The 20795-nt window shown below is 38.0% G+C and overlaps 1 protein-coding gene and 1 non-coding gene across 8 annotated transcripts in view; both read left to right on the top strand.

Moving 5' to 3' along the window:
• The window catches only part of LAMA2 (laminin subunit alpha 2), a 693967-nt gene that overhangs the window by 104031 nt on the left and 569141 nt on the right, over positions 1 to 20795 (top strand). For 2 of the 7 annotated variants that reach the window (XM_043457131.1, XM_043457133.1), the window contains exons 1-2: positions 15728 to 15859; positions 16273 to 16340. The exons of 3 other annotated variants lie outside the window; for them this stretch is intronic. In XM_043457131.1, the coding sequence (XP_043313066.1) occupies positions 15750 to 15859; positions 16273 to 16340 (178 nt within the window). In that variant the 5' untranslated portion in view covers positions 15728 to 15749. Of the gene's footprint in view, positions 1 to 15727; positions 15860 to 16272; positions 16341 to 20795 lie in introns of those variants that run through there. 2 more of the 7 variants (XM_043457135.1, XM_043457136.1) reach the window with 1 other exon arrangement.
• Positions 14030 to 14101, top strand: TRNAC-ACA. Its single transcript has one exon. It is a non-coding gene; the product is annotated as a tRNA-Cys (tRNA).

Raw genomic sequence — 20795 nt, forward strand, 5'->3', positions numbered from 1 at the left:
TTGGCAAAGACTGTGACCAAGGTGAGGTGGATGAGATGTCTCGGGCATCTGCCTTCTTAAATTTTGTGTCATAGGGCACTTCCCTCACCTCATCATTGAAAAGTAAATCTTTATGCTTGAATTAAAAAAAATTACATTGAAAAGGATGGTTTATTGATATGCTAGAGCATCCACAAAATTCATTGCAAAGGTAAAAATCTTAATAATGAGATGATTTTAGTGATACTTTAATAATAGCTCTGATTCCAAATGATCTCTGTACCTCTTGTCTATGACTCTGTGTCTTTTGTAATGATCTCTTTAGTATTAATGTACTTTCATTGTTGAGATGCAAAATTTCAACTGGGCACAAGAGTTGAGAATACATAGAAACATAATGGATACAATGTAATCAACTAGCTTATTAATTTAAAGGTGGTTACTATTAAGTTACTATATTGCAGTAGAAAAAAAAAATTAAGACTGGTGATTCAACAATTGCTGCCCTAATAGCTAAAGTCATTTTTATGTGGGGCAATCCTAAATCAAAGTCCTTGTAAGACGTTACAGATCTCTTAATAGCTTGGCTCATGTGCTAATGAGCCCAGGACATTAGAGCTCATTTGAGAGCAGGATTCATGATTTCTTTATTGTGCAATGCTCCTACCTCTGGCTTTGGCTCAAAGACATAGCCGTACAGAGAAGGACACTGATAATAATAGAGCTTGACATTTTTATAATTTTTCTTCTCTCAGCAGCACTTTATAATTCTTGAGTCAAAAATAACAATGAAGTTATTGAAAAAAATAGAAGCGTAATTTGAAATACAGTATTTTGTGCCTTTTTCTTTCTTTCAGAACACCTTTAAAAACTATTCTGGTGACTACAAATATTGAAACCACAACAGTATTTATGGCATGATTTTAAAATCCTCCATCACACTATCTGCTTCTCTAGCTAAATGATTTAATATTTGCTTAATTGTCTCTAGATAATTATAAGAGTTTGCTGGGTTGCTTCATGGGAATTAGAAGCTGAAGGAGGAAGAATGGAGGTTTGGATGGAGGAAGAATGGAAACTGCCTTTTTGACCCATGAAAAAGCTTCAAATGGCAAGAACTAAAAGGGTCTCTGAGACAAAAGACCCTTTAAGTATAGGGTTGGCGCTTCCCAGGTGCATTAGTGGGAAAGAACCCTCCTTCCAATGCAGGAGACGTAAGAACTGTGAATTCTATCCCTGAGTGAGGAAGATCCCCTGGAGGAGGGCATGGCAACCCACTCCACTATTCTTGCCTGGAGAATCCCATGGATAGAGGAGCCTGGAGGGCTACAGTCCATAAGGCTGCAAAGAGTCAAACATGACTGAAGCAAATTAGCATGCATGCATGGGGTAAGAAAAGTATAAAAATTTTTATATTAGGCTGTGTTCAAACATATTATGGTATATAATTCTACACTCATATGCAATTTTCAGATAACCCTCCAACTTAATAAATTTTCTGAGGTATGAATTCAGACTCTTCTGCCAATAGTATTAATGCAGAAACATTTGTGAAGCGTTGTGCTGGACATCATTGATTTTCAGAGAAATACTTGCAGAAGAAGTCAGTTAGAGCTACTAGAAATGAACCTATGGATTCACTGATTCATTTATTCATCCATTGATCCATTCCATCCATCCATCCATCTATATATCTGTTCATTCACACAGTATATATTTATCAAGTCACTCTTATGGGCTAAATCTTTTTCTTATTAACTTAGAATATCAAAATTAATTGAATAGGAATTCTGTCTGCTCCATGATGCAATCTATTGAGAAACAATTTTTAAAGTAAACAGCATATGGTGAGCAAAGTACAGCCATAAATGAAACAATATGTTACAGAAACATATGACAGGAAAATAATACGTTTTTAGAAGAGTTAGAGAAGATTTCCCAGAGGAAGTACAACTAATCTGAGATTTTTAAGGATGAACAGGAGAATTTCAAGTAAGCAGAATTTGCAGTGAGGTTGGGGATGGGAGGATGGGGCAGAACGTTTCAGGCAAATCATTTAGCACTTTATCTTGTGAAGAGAGCCCTTGGTGAGAAAGTGTCTAACTTTTCCCAGAACAGAGAGTAGTTTGGAATGGTTGAAATTTAAGTGTGGGGACAATGATGGGGAAGGATGAGGAACAGGGATCAGAGGGAAGAAGTGGAATTATAGGAAAGAATCTGATCATGAACGACTTTGTAAAACTCTTGATAAAGAGATTCAGGAAATCCCTCTGATGGTAGTGAGGAAAATGAGTCAGATGGGTCAGGATGGGACAATCCATTAAGACGTTATTGAGGTAATTGAAGCAACTGGTGATAGTGACCCGAACTATGATGCTGACGAAGGAGATGGGCAGGCAAGGATGGACTGGCAGATTGTTTTTTAACAGTTTGACTCAAAGAAACTTGGTAACTGATTAGATGTAGAATATGAGAAAGAAGGGGTTAGGCCTGACACTCAAATGTCTAAGTTGGTTAAAAGAAACTCAGAAAGATTTCAAGAGGAAGCAAGAGTTTCCACTTGGGATTTTTTCCCTTTTTATTTCCAGTGCCTGACAGATACCCACAGGCAAGTATTTAAGTGTTGGCTGAGCAAAGTCAAAGCTCGTGGAGAACTCTAACTGGTAATAATGATTTGGGAAATTTTAACATTTAGTCATTGGAGCCCAGGGGAATGGGAGATGTTGCCCAGGACAAATTTGTGGGGTGAAAGAAGGCGTGATAGGAGCACTATGAAAGATATCAACATGGAAGAGGAAGATACTTTGCTTGAGGATATAATCTGCATCTTGATTTTTCTATTTGAGAGAAGCATCATAACAAAAGAAATTATTTTACTTCCATATTTCAGGCTATTTTACAGCAGTATCTCACTGATAAAGAAAGTATAATGTGAATGCTATTAGCATTCATAAGAAATGTGTTGTGGGGCCTTCAAATCTGTAAATGTCATTTTGGTACATATGAATCCCAAGAAATTCTAAGTTTTAGGTTCATGGTTGTATTGCAAGAGATTCTTCCAATATATAACTTATGAAACTAATCCATACAGTAGCCTGTGATCCAGTGCCAATATATGGACATAAGTTACTATTTCTATAACCCCAAACTGGGATTCCCAGTATAATAGATCAAAACTACTGTGTACTACCGAATAGAAGACATAATTTGGTTACTTCTCCTCTTTGGATATGTTCAGAGATGTATTTTATTCTGGTGATATCTGTGATGAATACCTTTTTTGGCCTATAACCTTTTCCTGTATGATCACCTTTGGTTAGAAAAAACTTCACAAGTCTACGTGATTGCATTTCAGCCTCTCTTCTTATTTTTTTTCCTTTTTTGAGAGAGAAAGATCCTCAAACTATGTGAACTGAATTTTATTAATACTTACAATAGGCAATGGTTCATTGGCTTCAGTATTACTTTCAGCTTCTGTTGCTTCAGAGGAATGATTACGTATACTTTACATTTCACCTGATTTAGGTTTCCGTTGAGACAACCATTTTCTGACTGTTTCCTTACTTCTCACAATTCATTTATTTTCAACCTGTCTCTGGTTTTACCACTATTTAGATAAATAGTCTTATAGCAGAGGAAAACATTGAAACAATTTCAAGACTTTAAAAAATTTTTCTTGTTTGCCTCAGATAATATGTTTTATATGCTCTCTCTCCAGACTGGAAATACTGTAAAATCAATGGTTTACTTTGACATAAATCCCAAACGTATCTATTCTAGTTAAGAACCTTTACCATTATCAGTTGACTTTCTTCTAAGGGGAACTTCTCTTTTAAAAAGAACCCATTAAAAATTATTTCCTGATTTACTCTGTGAGGGAAGATGAGTATGGAGTAGCACGTCCACAGTAGAAAAAGTGTCCTGGGTACCAGCAGCTTCACTGACTATCTAATGAACCGACACATTAACCAAACAATTTTGAGATTCAAAGTAGGGCCTGAGAGGAACTGCCAGTGAATATTTGTAATAGATTATTGGAATTGCCTGTAGATAGTTGAAACTTCAAATATCAAGTCTGTGTATCCCAAAATCCAAGTATTCTTTCAGCAGTTACTTTTCAGAGCACCTACTCTGGGTCTTAAGCACAGACACTGAACTAAAACCAGACCTCTTCTTTCTTTAAAGACCTTTGCAGCCTATGGGAGAAACAGACTATACCCAAGTACTCAAACTAACAGAAATATAATTCAACATGAGGTACAATGAGAATTGGGGTTCTCCAGAGTGCATCACCAAAGAATATGATCTTCAGGACAGGCAACGGTCATGAGTCACTTCTCTGAGAAAGTGACTCGAGTGTGAGTAGAAACTAGGGAAGCAAATTGGGACAGTGGGTTGGGGAAGGGAGAGTGTTTAGAGAGAGACGTTTTAGAGATTACGTGAAGGATTTCGTTCATTATCCTAATTAAATAATGTTGGCCATTTAGGTCAGGGTAGACAAGCTTACTTTGTGTAGGGTCAGATAATAAACATTGTTGCAGTTATTCAGCTTTGTTCTTGTAAGGGAGAAGCAGCCATAGACAACAGGTGTGAGAGTCGATGTGGCTGTGTTTCAACAAAACTTCAAGGGCAGTATCTTGCATACTCCCTAACTGGGTAAAGTTCCTGCCTTATTTCCAAGTTTCTCCACTGGAACTGGCCCAGGGATATTTGGGGGGACATTAATAGTGCATAGTCAGCAAGCATAAATGCACTTTATATGTGGAAAATTGGGTTAAGAAAAAAAAAGTTGGACTCCTTTGATTTTCCTTTGAACTCATCTCGCAAGAACAAAGTGGCAACCTGATTCATCTGTCAAGAGAAAGAGCATAAGAGACAAAGTGAAACGCCAGAAACTGGATTACTAGAGGGAATGAATACTAAGAAAATGTTAAAGTTTTCTTGAAAAGCAAAAATCATTGGGAGGTGAACTTGTTCAGAGCATGCATTAACTTGCCTCTCCCAAGACAAACTATGTTAGGAGGCTGTGCCCCAGCTTGTCTGTTACATAGCACCTGTGGTCTGCATAGATAGCAGACCACAGGATTGAGTTTAGTGCTTGAAAAGTATTGAGTTTAGTGCTTGAAAAGTATTGAGTTTAGTGCTCCTGCTGTAGAGAATGATGTAGTGTTCAGATGAAGTGGTAAAACTAAAAACACGTTTAGTTTGAGATGCCCTTATAGTACTAACTTTTTAGAGTAATTTCACAAAACTTTTTATGCTCAGATGTCCAGTGCATAAAATGCTTGTCAAAATCACATCGTATAATAAAGACATTTTGGAGTTATAACACTAGGCACAATGTAGAGAAGACCTCTGTTACTCAGGATGGCCTAGGTTTTGCTGCAAAAACAAACAGCCCTAAAATCTCGGTGGCTGTAAGCAACCACCCCTTTTTTTTTTTCGTCCCTCACGATATATGTTCAGTGTAGTCAGCACGGGGCTCTGTTGACCTTAGTCACTAGTGGAGCTGTAATCATCTCAGTGTTGCAGGTGGCCGCGGTGAAAGACAGGGCTGGCTCTGGAGCAATTAAACACTTAGCCAGGAAGTGACTCATATGGCTTCTCACAATGCATTGGCCAGAACTAGTTCAATGGCCCCTACTTACCCAAAGTGAGCCAGGATATACAGCCTTACTATCCATATGCCCAGAAAGTTGAAAGCTGGGAATATTTGGCAAACAAGACTCTAGGCCATGACACAGTTTTATAGTTACCTGTACAACTGTTTTATTAATGCTTATCTCTTTAGCTTGATAGGGAAAAACATGAGCAGGGGCTGTAGTTGATTTTGCTCAGTTTCCTCTATGTGGTGTATTAAAACAGTGCCTGGCACAATAAGGGGCTCAAAAAACAGCTGTTAAGTGGATGAAACTATTTCTCTAGTTTAGCCCTTTGATAATAGATCATGCAAGATAAAGTGCCCTTTCTTGTCATCAAAGTCTTCAGAAATAGGAGTTCTGTGTAATATTATCCTCAAAGTAAATTTAAAGTCACTATTGAAAATTATAGCCCTATAGTTTCTCTTCGAAACAGATGTTTTTTAGAAGGAATTGAGGTTAATTTTTTAAAATATCCACCTTTTTCCCATGATAGCAAGGGAAACAGTTGAGATGGTGGCACATTTGACCTTAAAGGGTTTGCTCTATTTGTTCATGCTAATCAAGATTATTCTACTATAATAAGCAATCCCTCAATTTTAGTTGCTGAATACAGCAAGGGTTTTCTCTCTGTCTGTCATTACTGGTCCAACTTGGATTACTAGGGAGGTAGAGAGAGGAGCTTTGCCCCGTATGGCCACATTAGAATTGAAACTAATGGCTGCTCCATTGAGCGGACACCTGCTGGGCACCTTGACTGATGCAGGGACACTTGCAGGGTCCCATGCATGTCCTCCTTTCTTGGCCAGGATGACAAGTATCACTTACACCTGTAGGTCACTGGCCAGAATCCCATCACATGACCTCACCTAATTCAAGGTATCTGAGTGACGTGGACGAGCAGATGGGATGTTTGGAGAGCACCACGTTTTTACCACACAGATAATCTCTACAGAGATAGTTGAAAGGTCTAAATATTTACATGTAGATATGTGGAGGATTCCCTTTGGAACTGTAGGGGTTTTATTTTGGATATGGAAAGCCCTAGAAAGCAAACACATGTTCAGATCATAAGGGATAGAGTAGCTCAGTCATGGTTTGCAAAAACTATCAATGTAACTGATATGATAATAAAATGATAGGAAGAGTATCAAAGAGGAAATGAATTGGGTTTTTAGAGTCATGGCTGGTCCTAATAAATACAGGCTGTCTTTGCTGTTATGGAACAAACCAGTGAAAGGTCTGTCTGCTCTTAGGGGAAACGTTTTATGAATTGATATCAAATAGTCATTTTTGATATCATATATTAGAATAATGCAAGGGAAAAATGGTTATTTTTTTTCATAGATTGGTGTCATACACAGTAACATTTGTTCCGTGTTTTAAAATGTTTTGTTATTTGACCTGTAGATCCACAGACTTCCTGCACTCTAGCGTACTTGAAATGGGAATACTTCACATACATGAATGACATGCCAGGTTCTAGACTTTCATATTGATTAAAGAGGTTATCTTTGGTATTTCATTTTCTTTGTAACCAAAAAAGTCCATTCACTTTTTTTTTTTTTTGAGGGACATTTCTCATGGAATAATGGGTCATATTAGGTTAAGTTTAGGAAATTTGTGTTTATCAAGCTGTCCACATATCTGTTAAAAGAATTTCACATCTATAAATAAGTAAGCTTATTTTTCCATGGTGCCAGAGAGATAATGAAACTTTTATATAAAAATATTTCTACCAGCTGAAATATCATGATTGTTATTCTAATATTTCCTCTGCAAATAGTCAGTAAACTGTGTGTCTGTTTTAGAAAGTTGGAGTAGATTTTTTTTCTTCTTGCTTCTTGAGGACTTTCAACAACAACAAAAGCAGATTTAATTTTAATGTGTATATCTTAAGATTTCTTTGGACCGGGACTAGTAATGTGAAAATAACTCTGGGATACCAATCATTGAACAAATGTAGGATTGGACAAAAGGTGGTATTCAGATAGTCTTAGTTCTTATTCTTCCACTTTACAGTTGTGATCAACACTTTCCCCAAACCAAGCTACACATTCTTTCCGATATTCCATGTTTGGTGAAGGAAATCTCATTCATTCAGATGCCTAAGCCAGAGCCTGGCATCATCTTTCCTTTCTTTCTGCCCCATCCAGTCACATGTAATTTAGTTCTGTGGTTTTCAGCTCCCGAATACTTGATTCCTCTCCCTTTGCCCTGTGTTTCTCTGCCCGTGCAAGTCATGTTCAGACTCCCTGCAATGATCTTTCTATCACCTACACCTAGCGTTATCATTCCTCTGATTAAAAGGCTTTGGCTGCTCTCCATTTGTCAGGGTACAGTTCGGAGTCCTGAGGGCTGGATATATTTCCTTTCAGGATCTCATCCTTGTTTGCTTTTCTAGCCTCAACTCTCTTTACCTGTCCACACACTATCTGAAGCTAAGACATTAAAAATGACTTCTGGTTTCTCCGAAATAGTCTGTTCTTTCTTGCAGCCTTTCCTTCGTAAATGCGGTTTGTACTGCCTTCAGTGCAGAAACACAGCCCCCAGCTCCCAGGTCCTCAACTTCCATCCATCTTATATTTAAATGTCGGGAAGCTGTCCTGGAACTCTTGGTCAATTAGATCGCTGCCTTCTCGCCTCTCACAGCTCCGTCTAGCCCTCTAGCCTGGCATTAGTGACACATTTTCATAAGTGTGCTTTCCCCTGCATGTGTTCTTCACTGCTTTGCTCTTTGAGGATATTAACTGTGTTTTCTTTGTTGATTCATTTTTTATACTGAGAAAATTTATTAATACAAAAGAAAGTAGTACATTCTTCTCAGAAATAAGAAGTCTTGACATGTCATGTTTCTTTTTTTCTTACAAAAGAATCAAAGCACAACTACTCTCTCTCTTTATCCTAAATCCAACTTCTTTTCTGGCTCCCTTACAGGAAAGCCCCATCATGAGTTTGTGGAGATTTTCCATTGCACTGAAAAATACCTTTACATATGTATTATGTAAACATAGGAAATATTGTACATTTATATTTTTACAGTTTTAAAATGATTTTGTACATTCCACAAGATACCATTTACAATTTTATTTCAATGCTATGCACATATGTTGTTGTTGTTCAGTCGTGTCCCACTCTTTGCGACCCCACGGACTGTAGCACTCCAGGTTTCCCTGACCTTCACTATCTCCTGGAGCTTGCTCAGACTCATGGCCATTGAGTCAGTGATGCCATCCAACCATCTCAACCTCTGTCTTCCCCTTCTCCTCCTGCCCTCAGTCTTTCCAAACATCAGAGTCGTTTCCAGCGAGTCAGCTCTTTGAATCAGGTGGATAAAGAACTGAAGCTTCAGCTTCAGCATCAGTCCTTCCAATGAATATCCAGCATTGATCTCCTTTAGGATTGATTGGGTTGATCTTGCAGTCCACGGGACTCTCAAGAGTCTCCTCCAGCACTACAGTTTGAAAGCATCAATTCATCGGCGCTCAACTTTGTTTATGGTCCAACTCTCAGATCTGTACATGACTACTGGAAAACCAGTAGCTTTGACTATACAGACCTTTGTCGGCAAAGTAATGTCTGCTTTTTAATATGCTGTCTAGGTTTGTTATAACTTTTCTGCCAAAGAGCAAGAGGCTTAATTCATGCCTGCAGTCACCATCCGCAATGATTTTGGAGACCAAGGAAATAAAGTCTGTCACTGTTTCCATTGTTTCCCCATCTATTTGCCATGAAGTGATGGGACTGGATGCTGTGTTCTTAGTTTTTGAATGTTGAGTTTAAGTCGCTTTTTCACTCTCCTTTTTCACTTTCATTAAGAGGCTCTTTAATTCCTCTTTGCTTTCTTTGAGGGTGGTGTCAACTGCGTATCTGAGGTTATTGATATTTCTCCCAGCAATCTTGATTCCAGCTTGTGCTTCATCCAGTCCGACATTCACATGATATACTCTGCATATAAATTAAATGAGCAGGATGACAGTATACCTCCTTGACGTACTCCTTTCTCAATTTTAAACTAGTCTGTTGTTCCATGACCGGTTCTAACTGTTGCTTCCTGACCTGCATACAGCTTTCTCAGGAGGCAGGTCAGGTGATCTGGTATTCCCATCTCTTTAAGAATTTTCCACAGTTTGTTGTGATCCACATGGTCAAAGGCTTTAGAGTAGTCAATGAAGCAGAAGTAGATATTTTCCTGGAATCCCCTTGCTTTTTCTGTGAGCCAGTGGGTGTTGGCAATTTGATCTCTGGTTCCTCTGCCTTTTCTAAATCCAGCTTATGCCTCTAGAAGTTCTTGGTTCATGTACTATTGAAGCCTAACTTGAAGGATTTTGAGCATGACCTTGTAGCTTGTGAAATGAGAATTATTCAGTAGCTTGATCATGCTTTGGCATTGTCCTTCTTTAGGACTGAAATGAATACTGGCCTTTCCCAGTCCTGTGGCTACTGCTAAGTTTTCCAAATGTGCTGGCATATTGAGTGCAGCACTTTCGCAGCATCATCTTTTAGTATTTTAAATAGCTAACCTGGAATCCATCACCCCACTAGCTTTGTCCATACTAATGCTTCCTAAGGCCCACTTTGACTTCACATTTAGGATGTCTGGCTCTAGTTGAGTGATTACACCATCATGGTTATCCGGGTCGTGAAGACCTCTTTTATACATTCTGTGTATTCTTGCCACCTCTTCTCAATATCTTCTGCTTCTGTTATGTATCATTCTTAAGAGTATAATATTGAGTGAATATGTCAAGAAGTAGAATGTTGCATAGAGTTTAATTTTTGTCAGTTTTATCAGTGAAAATGTTATATCATTGCAGTCTTCATTTACCTTTTAGATTAGTAATGAATTGAACATGTTCCCATTGGTCTGTCAGATGCTGCTGACTCTGAGTTTCCTGCAAATTCATGTGCTTTTCCTAGAGAATGAAAAAGTGAATGTTTGCAGGTTTGAGGAAGTGGGAGTATTATAATATGCTTAGGCAGGCAGTGTGGTCACTAATCACTTTATTGTGAAAGAATGATAAAAGGAGAGGATGGTGAGGAAGATGGAAGGGCATGATGCTAAAAAGCTTGGATTTTATTATCTGGTGATGGGGATTTATAGATGGACTCTAACTTGGGGAGCAACAGCTTCAGAGCTGAGTTTTTAAAAATGAGTTTTGAAAGATAATTTGAAGGTCAAGGCAATAGGGAAGCAAGAAAAGGGCTTAGGAAAATATTGCAGTGGACCAGACAAGAAATGATAATGCTCTGCAATGAGCAGAGGGAGTGGAGACAAATGATTGCACTTGCCAATTATTTAAGAAATTGAATTTCAGGGATTTGGGTTGGGTCAAATACACAGGTAAGTATTTTGTGCACATAATACAAATATTAATTGTGACATTTATTTAATATGTACCACAGACCGTTATTTTTCCTTCATTAAACTGAAAATTAGGGTAATCAGACCCTATTAAACATTGTCCTCTGTTAATCATTTTATATCCAGTGCTAATAAAAAAAAGTATAGAATGAATGAATATAATAGACACACGGCACACTTACTTGCATTTTGTAAATTGAGGTTATCCTTGCAAGTTCCACTTTTTCCCTTTTTCTCAGGCCTTCTTATTTCCCCATGCTCCAGATATGGTTCAACACACACATGGCTCTCATTTGTTTTCTTTCTTTCCTGCTGTGATGCTGGGACAATTCAGAACAACTAGCAGATTCTCATATTGAGTCTGACATGATCTTTTTCTGCTCATCAGCTGCTCAACCTCTTACTGTGCTATAGTTACTATGTATCAGTATAAGCTGTTTGACCCGTGCTTCCTCATTCCTGCCAGATGTTTAAAAAGTTACCTCTCTCCTTAAGGACATATTCATATGGGTTTAAACAAGAAGATCATTATAAACAGGTGTCTGGATGTGAACTCTCTCTTCTGCTTTCCTTTTCTCCAAGCTTCTCATTTTCTCTGTTCAAAACATGGCCATCTTTCAACTTTCTGGATACCTCTTAAGGAAAAATGCTGTGCCTTACAAATTCTGCATGATCAAATTATAAATTTCTCATGGTGAAAAGCATTTTTCTATGGAAGAAACAAAGTACCTTTGTAGAGTAAAAAGTTAATGTAGAGAAAAAGTTAATGAAGTTTTCACAATGAGAAAGACATTTCTCATGAATCTTACTGGTTTCCCTCTGAATTTCTCGGTAATTTAATCTTCATAGTCACTTTAGATGACGACAGACATGGCTTAGTTACATTTTATTCGATTCCTTAGTTTTCTGGGGGAGTGCCTGGGCTGTGTTTCTATTACAAAACAACATAGGTTGCCTATATACACCTTGGGCATCACTTGACTGCATTGAATTGGGATGGAAAATAAAGATTCATGAATATTTCAAAACTTTACTAGAAACCATCATTTTCTTGCTCTTCTGTGTAGATCTTCTACAAATCAATTAGTAGGTCTGAAATTCATGATTTTTATTATGCATTCAAAGACTGTATCACTTTTTATTCATTTGATATAAATCATAATGTAGTGTCTTCTAAGTACAGCTTTTAAAAAACTCTTGTTCGTAGCCTGCTTCATTCCTGTTAGATTTATATCCATGACGTGCATGGTCCTGAATGTGGAATGGGTCTCTCTGAAGAAAAGTGGGTCAGATGGTTGCCTGTGCAGATTGAGGAGAAACTGATAGCTTCCCGGGCTCTTTTGAAGGGCGCTGTTTTATAATGTGGATTAGTCAAGGCTTATAGTGCAGTTACCAACCTGAACGCTTCAAACCACTAAGCAATTTTAAACTATTCCATGCTTATGGTAAAATTCTGGCCTTTTGATGTTGGGGAAGGGGTAGATGTTGTATTGGAAAATGAGGCGAAAATAAAGACAAAAACATTGGGTGGTTTTGGGGAAGGGGATTGACTTTAATAAGAAATTTTGTCTCTTAAGATCTTGAAATATCAACAAAAGGCACATGAAAGCAAAGCAAAGCTTCACTTTGGAGCCCACTGGAGAAGCTGATTTAATCCTCCAATATTTAAGAAATGTTTTACCATGGAAAATTTCAAACATTAAAAATAACAAATATATATACAGAGCTCCCCAAGTATACACTGTGTTAGTCACTTAGTCATGCCCAACTCTCAGTGACCCCATGGACCGTATCCCACCAGGCTCCTCTGTCTGTGGAATTCTCCAGGCAAGAATACTGGAGTGGGTAGCCATTCCCTTCTCCAGGGGATCTTCCTGACCCAGGGATTGAGCCCCGAGTCTCCTGCATTGTAGGTTGATTCATATTAGTAAACATTAGTCACTTAAATAAGTATTACTCATCACTTAGTTTTTTTTTTCAGTCTGAAACCTTACTGACTATCCTCTTTCCTTACTGGATTCTCTTGAAAGAAACCCCGAATAACATACTATATATAATCTATAATCTGCAAATATGTAAGAATGTCTGTAATCTGTAAATATGTAAGAATCCTAAAAAACAAGGATTATTTTTAAAAATATAATCCCAATATCATTACACACTAAAAAGTAAACAATAATTATTTTGTATCATAAGTAGTCAGTGATAATCTAATGTTCCTTTTTAATGTATTTTCCTGGAATACTTATATTTAAAAAAAAAAAGCTTTTCATCAGTAACTATTTTTTTAAAGCCAGGTGGAGTTCACACAGGAAAACTGATTAAATACTTGCTATTTTCTCTTTATTTTCCAAGTTTCTGGAAAAATCAGTCAGTTGGTTCATTAATAACCATAAATGGTGGGCAGTTTGTTTTATGTATTTTTTTGAAAATTTTTGTTGGATCATAGTTGGTTTACAATGTTGTGTTATTTATAGTTTTAGATGTACAGCAAAGTGAATCAGTTTTATGTATATGCATATATATTCTCTTTCTCTCATATAGATCATTAGAGTACTGAGTGGAGTCCCCTGTGCATGCATAGGTCCTTGCATGCACGTGTGCTAAGTCGCTTCAGTTGTGTCTGACTGTTTGCCACCCTGTGGATGGTAATCCCCCAGGCTCCTCTGTCCATGGGATTCTCCAGGCAAGAATTCTGAAGTGGGTTGCCATGCCCTCCTCCAGGGGATCTTCTCTACCCGGGGATTGAACCTGTGTCTCTGATGTCTACCTGAACTGGCATATGGGTTCTTTGCTACCAGTGCCGCCCTTACCAGTTATCCATCTTACATATAGCACTGAATCTATGTCAGTCCCCTGGTAGCCATAAGTTTGTTTTCTGAATCTGTAACTCCATTTCTGTCTTGTAAATATGTTCATTTATACCCCTTTCTGGATTCCACATATCGTTTTGAACTCATGGGTTTTGAACATATTTGATGTCTTTCAGTTTATTGTAATTTTCTTTTTCAATGTTTAAATTGCCCCTTCCTTGTCTAGTGGGACTTCCCTGGTGGCTCAGATGGTAAAGCGTCTGCCTACAATGCAGGAGACCCAGGTTCAATCCCTGGGTGGGGAAGATCCCCTGGAGAAGGAAATGGCAACCCACTCCAGTACTCTTGCTTGGAAAATCCCATGAATGGAGGAGCCTGGTGGGCTACAGTCCACGGGGTCGCAAAGAGTCAGACACGACTGAGCGGCTTCAGTTCACTTCCTGTCTAGTGGGAGTGTCTTTGACTTAGCTTTTTAGTCTTTTCAGCTCAATTTCCTCTGCTATTTTCTGTGCTTTCTGGCATCTGAAGATGTTGCAGAATTGTCTTGCTGGTTTCCTGCCCTACTCTTGGAAAGGGTCATTTCACTGAAGAACTCTGGCCCTTAGGGAATGATGTTTGGAGGCCACCTCTAGGCCTATGGGCCTCCCCACGGGGTGCAGTCGTAAAGAACCCACCGCCACTGCAGCAGACACAGAAGATGGGGTTTGATCCCTGGGTCAGGAAGGTCCCCTGGAGTGGGAATGGCATCCACAGCAGTGCATTCTTGCCTGGAGAATTCCATGGGCAGAAGAGCCTTGTGGGCTGTAGTCCAGGGTGTTGCAGAGTTGGACACAACTGAGTGATGGGCATGCACGCACACACGCTCTAGGCCTAAAGGGCAATTCACTGTTAATACGTTGGCAGATTTTAGGTCTTGCAGTGGGCCATGTGGGAAATATGTATTTTTTGACAGAGAAAATACATCATGAGTTCATGCTGGTATGTCCATTTAGCATTATGAGGCTGTGTTTAACCTTTTATATTTTATATTGTATTTATTTTCTCATCTACTGAAAGTTTTCAATCCTAATGACTTATTTGCTTTGCCATGTTCCCTGTCTGTATATGTGGTTTCAGAATAATAGGAATATTATCATATACAACATAGTTACTGAAATTGTTTTTTAAAAATTCCTAGTCATTATTTTGTATTTTTTAAACATCTAACTAGGCATTTACAGTCAAAGTAAATGTTTAAATTGGGCGGAGAGGGAGGTGGGAGGGGGGATCGGGATGGGGAATACATGTAAATCTATGGCTGATTCACATCAATGTATGACAAAACCCACTGAAAAAATAAATAAAGGGGAAAATAAATAAATAAAAATTAAAAAAAAATCACTTGAAAAAATTCTTTTATAGTTAAGCTACCAACTCTATAATCACAGCTTCATTTGTTTTCTGTGATTTTTTTTCTTTCAGGCATTACAATTTTTGAAGTTTTATTTCATAAACATTTTAATAGTTCCAAAGTCAGAGAAATCTAGACTCCATCTCTCTCCATCCATCTTGTTTGTTCCCTCCCTGATGTGTAACCATTTTCTTTAGTTTTAGATTATCTTTCCAGTTTGGGGGTTATCTCAAAATAGTTATGCAAAGAGCCCACTTAAAGTATGTTTTCCAGTCTTTTGCTCCTACAAGTAGACTGCAAGCAGCTGTTTAGTGCATGTCTCTCTCTGCAAGCAGTTGTTTAGTGTAGAGACATATCTATTTCAGTATCTATTTAGGTAGATTCCTAAAAATGTGACTAGTCAAAGGATAAATGTGGATATAAATTAGATACTGTCAAACTCCTTTCTATGTGTGTAGGACCATTTTCCAAGGTCAAGATCAGTATGTGATAGTGTACTTTCTCCTGCAGATTAACAAATCGTGTGTCTAAACTCTGTGTTCCAGAGATTCTGAGTATGTCTGATGATGAGGGAAGAGGAAAAAGGGAAAACTCAATTTGAAAGGAATAACTTCAAGTTAAAAGACCCAGGTTCAGTTCCTGGCCAGTCAATGACGTTTTCGACCTTAGACAGGTTAGTTATCTTTTTTCATTTGTTCCATAGATATGTGGTGAAGATTGTGCTGACTTAAAAAAAAAAAAAAAAAAAGCACAATGTGAGCGTTGTGAGTTAAGTTTTGTTTGGGACAAATGAGGACTGTAGCCCAGGAGATAGCATTTCAGATGGCTCTGAGAAACTGCTCCAGAGAGGCAAGTGGGAAGGTCAGTATATGTACTTTTGGTGAATGGGGAGTACATGCAATGGGGAGTACGCACATTTTTTGCAGAAGGTTGCTGTTAGTCTCATGAAGACTACTGCTAGTCACAAGAAACAGACGTCACCATGAAGGATTTCAGTGATTTTCTAGAGATGAGGAGATACAAGCAAGAATTGGGCTTATAAAATCTCCTGAAAATATCTGACTATCTGAAGACTTGTTCTACCAGTTTTCCCCAGAGCACAGAGGGCCTCCTTCCTGATCTCCACCGTGAACTCTTTTCAGAGAGTGTTGAAGGTCAGTAGCTGCGGCAGCTCATAATTTAATTCTTATAGAGGTAAATGTCAAGTGCCAATTTGTATGTGACAATTGAATGGGGTGATATTATCAAATATATGATAGAATACCTTATCATAGTAGATATTCAGCATGCAGTTTTTAAAATGTAAAGCAATTGAGACTTTTTAACTATCTGGAATTTTCCAAAAGTCTGATGACAACAGACAAGGTAATATCTATTACTGACCAGTGATTTTAGGATCACCACTATCCTGGATGTTATGATAATCTCTAGTGCTGCCTCAAAAGGCCAAAGTCCATGTTGAACAATAATTAAAGTAATTATTTTAAATAAATAAAGTTTGATTATTGTGCATTTAAAAAGTAATACATGTTTGATTAAAATAATAATAAATATGTATTACTCGTAAAACTTAAATGCCAAACACTTTTCCTGAATTAAAAATTATGTAATTATAATTATCACAGAACTCTGTCATATAGAGGGTGTTATTAACCCCATTTGACAGATAGGTAAACTGGGATAAGAAAAGCTTAGTAATTGCACAGATTCATGTAACTGCCTTGGTTGAATCAGTGTTTGAAATTGACAGTCTGCAAATGTACGTACATGAGTGTGTGTGTGTGTGTGTTTGGGTTTAGGGGAAGAAAAAAGTTCAACAAATCAAAAGCAATTTAGTGCCTTATAAGTAGTATGACTGTTATGTCCTTGTTTGCCCAGGACCATGCTTGTGTAAGCTTGGTAACCTGATAAAACTGCTAGTAGCCCCAGCTCTCATTTTTATTTTTATTTATTTATTTTTTTATTTATTTTTATTAGTTGGAGGCTAATTACTTCACAACATTGCAGTGGGTTTTGTCATACATTGACATAAATCAGCCAAATACATATAGCTCTCATTTTTAGAAATGACCCCACTTATGAGTGAAAAGAGACTGCAACCCTGTAGACAGTTTGTGGAGTGGTTTAATGTTATAGTTGTTCAAAGTGTTTAGTGGAAGAATCTTCTCTCCTAAATTAGAGGAAGACCTTTGGATACAGCACCCTCCTGGTGGGTGGTCTGGTAACTCCTTTATAGTAGCTGGGGGTTAATTCAGCCTGCAGCTGTGATAAACACCCCCTTAGAGTCTGGGTCCTGGTGGGGCTCAGTCTGAAGTAGAGAAGAAACGGCTCTGCATGCTGGTCAGTGATTCCTCACGTTTTAACAGTTCATATATTCCCAGGGCTGGGATTAGCTAGCGCTTGGCGCAAACCGATCACTCAATGCTTTTTGAATGAATGAATTGGTCTCTTGCTGCTTTGATGAAGATAAAATTTTACTTAACTAGAGTACACACTTAGGTTGAATACTCACCTAAATAGTTACATTCACATCAATTCACCCGCTTCTTTCAGAGAAAAGTGTCACCATTTTTACATGTACATATCAGTTCAGTTTAGTCCCTCAGTCATGCCTGACTCTTTGCGACCCCATGGACTGCAGCACGCCAGGCCTCCCTGCCTATCAACAACTTCCAGAGTTTACTCAAACTCATGTCCATTGAGTCGGTGATGCCATCCAACCGTCTCATCCTCTGTTGTCCCCTTCTCCTCCTGCTTTCAATCTTTCCCAGCATCAGGGTCTTTTCAAGTGAGTCAGCTCTTCACATCAGGTGGCCAAAGTATTATAGTTTCAGCTTCAACATCAGTCCTTCCAATGAACACCCAGGACTGATCTCCTTTAGGATGGACTGGTTGGATCTCCTTGCAGTCCAGTAGACTCTCAAGAGTCTTCTTCAACACCATAGTTCAAAAGCATCAATTCTTCAGTGCTCAGCTTTCTTTATAGTCCATCTCTCACAATGATACATGATTCTCTATAGTCCAAATCACACAGCCATACATGACTACTGGAAAATCCATAACCTTGACTAGACAGACCTTTGTTGGTGAAGTAAAGTCTCTGCTTTTTAATGTGCTGCCTATATATATAAATGTATATGTACACATACACACATACACATACTCTTTTCCATATTCTTTTCCATTGTGGTTGTTCACGGTCTGTTGAAAACAGTTCCCTGTGTTGTGACAGTAGGATCTTGTTGTTTAGTCATAGCTTCGTTTTATTTTCTTTGTTACTTTTAATTTGTGCAATTTCTGCTGAACATTTGATCTGGTAATTAACACTTGAAACGTTAGTCTATTTAGAGAGTGCACCATGAAAGGACACGTGAATGAGTTTTAAGAGGGGGTTTGCCCAATGCAAGTTTAGTGGGGAAAAAATAAAATGTTCACTTGTGTAACACAATAGGCTCGTTAATGCCAAACCCATGCATAGGCTATGAAAATGTGATTAAGGGCAAGTAACATTTTATTTTCCCCATCAGATGCATTTTTCAATAAAAAATAAAACACATGAAGTAAAGATTACTCACAGACAAATGTTTTACTAAAGAAGCTTTAGTTATGACATCTGCCACTGTGGGCACAAGAAGGGCTTGAGTGGCCTGAATACTGCCTAGGCATTGCCTGGGCAATTAAGTAGGATTGGTATTTTCACAAGTTATCAGAATGTAAACTCAATTACAAATTTTTCTTTAAATCTCTGAAATCACAATACTGAGAGAAATTTGTTTCTCCAAATTTATTTTTGATATTGATGGAGAATAAATTTCATCTGAGATGAGCCAAATAAATGAACACTGAAGCATTTGATTTAGAAAACTCAGAGATTTCTTTAGGCTAAATTTGTCTAAATAATGGCTAAATATTTGTGGCTAAATAATGGCTAAAAATGTCTAAATATTTGGCTAAATAATGTCTATTAGATTCAATTCAAATTAATAGGATATGGAATTAAAATTAAATTATCCTTTCCTAGACAAATGAAAAAAATAAGATAAAATTTTTCTATAAAGTAATACATATTTAGTTTCTGGAGCAGAAAGTATTGTCTTCACACACAAAATAAAGCATTTTAGGGAGAATGGCGGTGGTAGTGATGTATGGATGAAGGCTGCTGAAGAATAATGATTATACAGAAGACATTGTGACTATGTTTGAGTCTGGCTTCTTGAATTCTGCAGTATTTAGTTAAACAGGTTTGTTGATACTTTATATGTGTTTTTGTTTATTTTAATGGCTGAAATAGGGTCCATCAAAATTCTAACAATTGAATGGTTCAGTTCAGTTCAGTTGATCAGTCGTGTCTGACTCTTTGTGACCCCATAGACTGTAGTATGCAAGGCTTCCCTGTCCATCAGCAACTCCCAGAGCTTGCTCAAAGTCATGTCCATTGAGTCAGTGATGCCATCCAACCATCTCATCCTCTATTGTCCCTTCTTCTCCCTCCCTCAATCTTTCCCAGGTCAGGGTCTTTTCAAATGAGTCAGCTCTTCACATCAGGTGGCCAAAGTATTGGAGTTTCAGCTTCAACATCAGTCCTTAAAATGAATATTCAGGACTGATTTCCTTTAGGATGGACTGGTTGGATCTCCTTGCAGTCCAAGGGACTCTCAAGAGTCTTCTCTAATACCACAGTTCAAAAGCATCAATTCTGTGCTTAGCTTTCTTTATAGTCCAACTCTCACATCCATACATGACTACTGGAAAAACCGAAGCTTTGACTAGACAGATGTTTGTTGGCAAAGTAATGTCTCTGCTTTTTAAAACACTGTCTATGTTGGTCATAACTTGTCTTCCAAGGAGCAAGCTAATTTCATGGCTGCAGTCACCATCTGCAGTGATTTTTTAGTCCCCCCAAAATAAAGTGTGTCACTTTAAAGTCTATCTGTTTCCACTGTTTCCCCATCTATTTGCCATAAAGTGATGGGACTGGATGCCATGATCTTAGTTTTCTGAATGTTGAGCTTTAAGCCAACTTTTTCACTCTCCTCTTTCACTTTCATCAAGAGGCTTTTTAGTTCCTCTTCACTTTCTGCCATAAGGGTAGTGTCATCTGCATATCTGAGGTTATTGATATTTCTCCCAGCAATCTGGATTCCAGCTTGTGCTTCATCCAGCCCAGCATTTCTCATGATGTACTCTGCATAGAAGTTAAATAAGCAGGGTGACAATATACAGCCTTGACATACTCCTTTCCTGATTTGGAACCAGTCTGTATTCCATGTCCAGTTCTAACTGTTGCTTCCTCACCTGCATACAGGTTTCTCAAGAGGCAGGTGAGGTGGTCTGGTATTCCCATCTCTTTCAGAATTTCCCACAGTTTATTGTGATCCACACAGTCAAAGGCTTTGGCATAGTCAATAAAGCAGAAATAGATGTTTTTCTGGAACTCTCTTGCTTTTTTGATGATCCAGCGGATGTTGGCAATTTGATCTCTGGTTCCTCTGCCTTTTCTAAAACCAGCTTGAACATCTGGAAGTTCATGGTTCACGTTTTGTTCAAGCCTGGCTTGGAGAATTTTGAGCATTACTTTGTCATCTGAGTAAATTCACCCATTCCAGTAC

This window comes from Cervus canadensis, chromosome 33, assembly GCF_019320065.1.
Source record: "Cervus canadensis isolate Bull #8, Minnesota chromosome 33, ASM1932006v1, whole genome shotgun sequence".
NCBI lineage: Eukaryota > Metazoa > Chordata > Mammalia > Artiodactyla > Cervidae > Cervus > Cervus canadensis.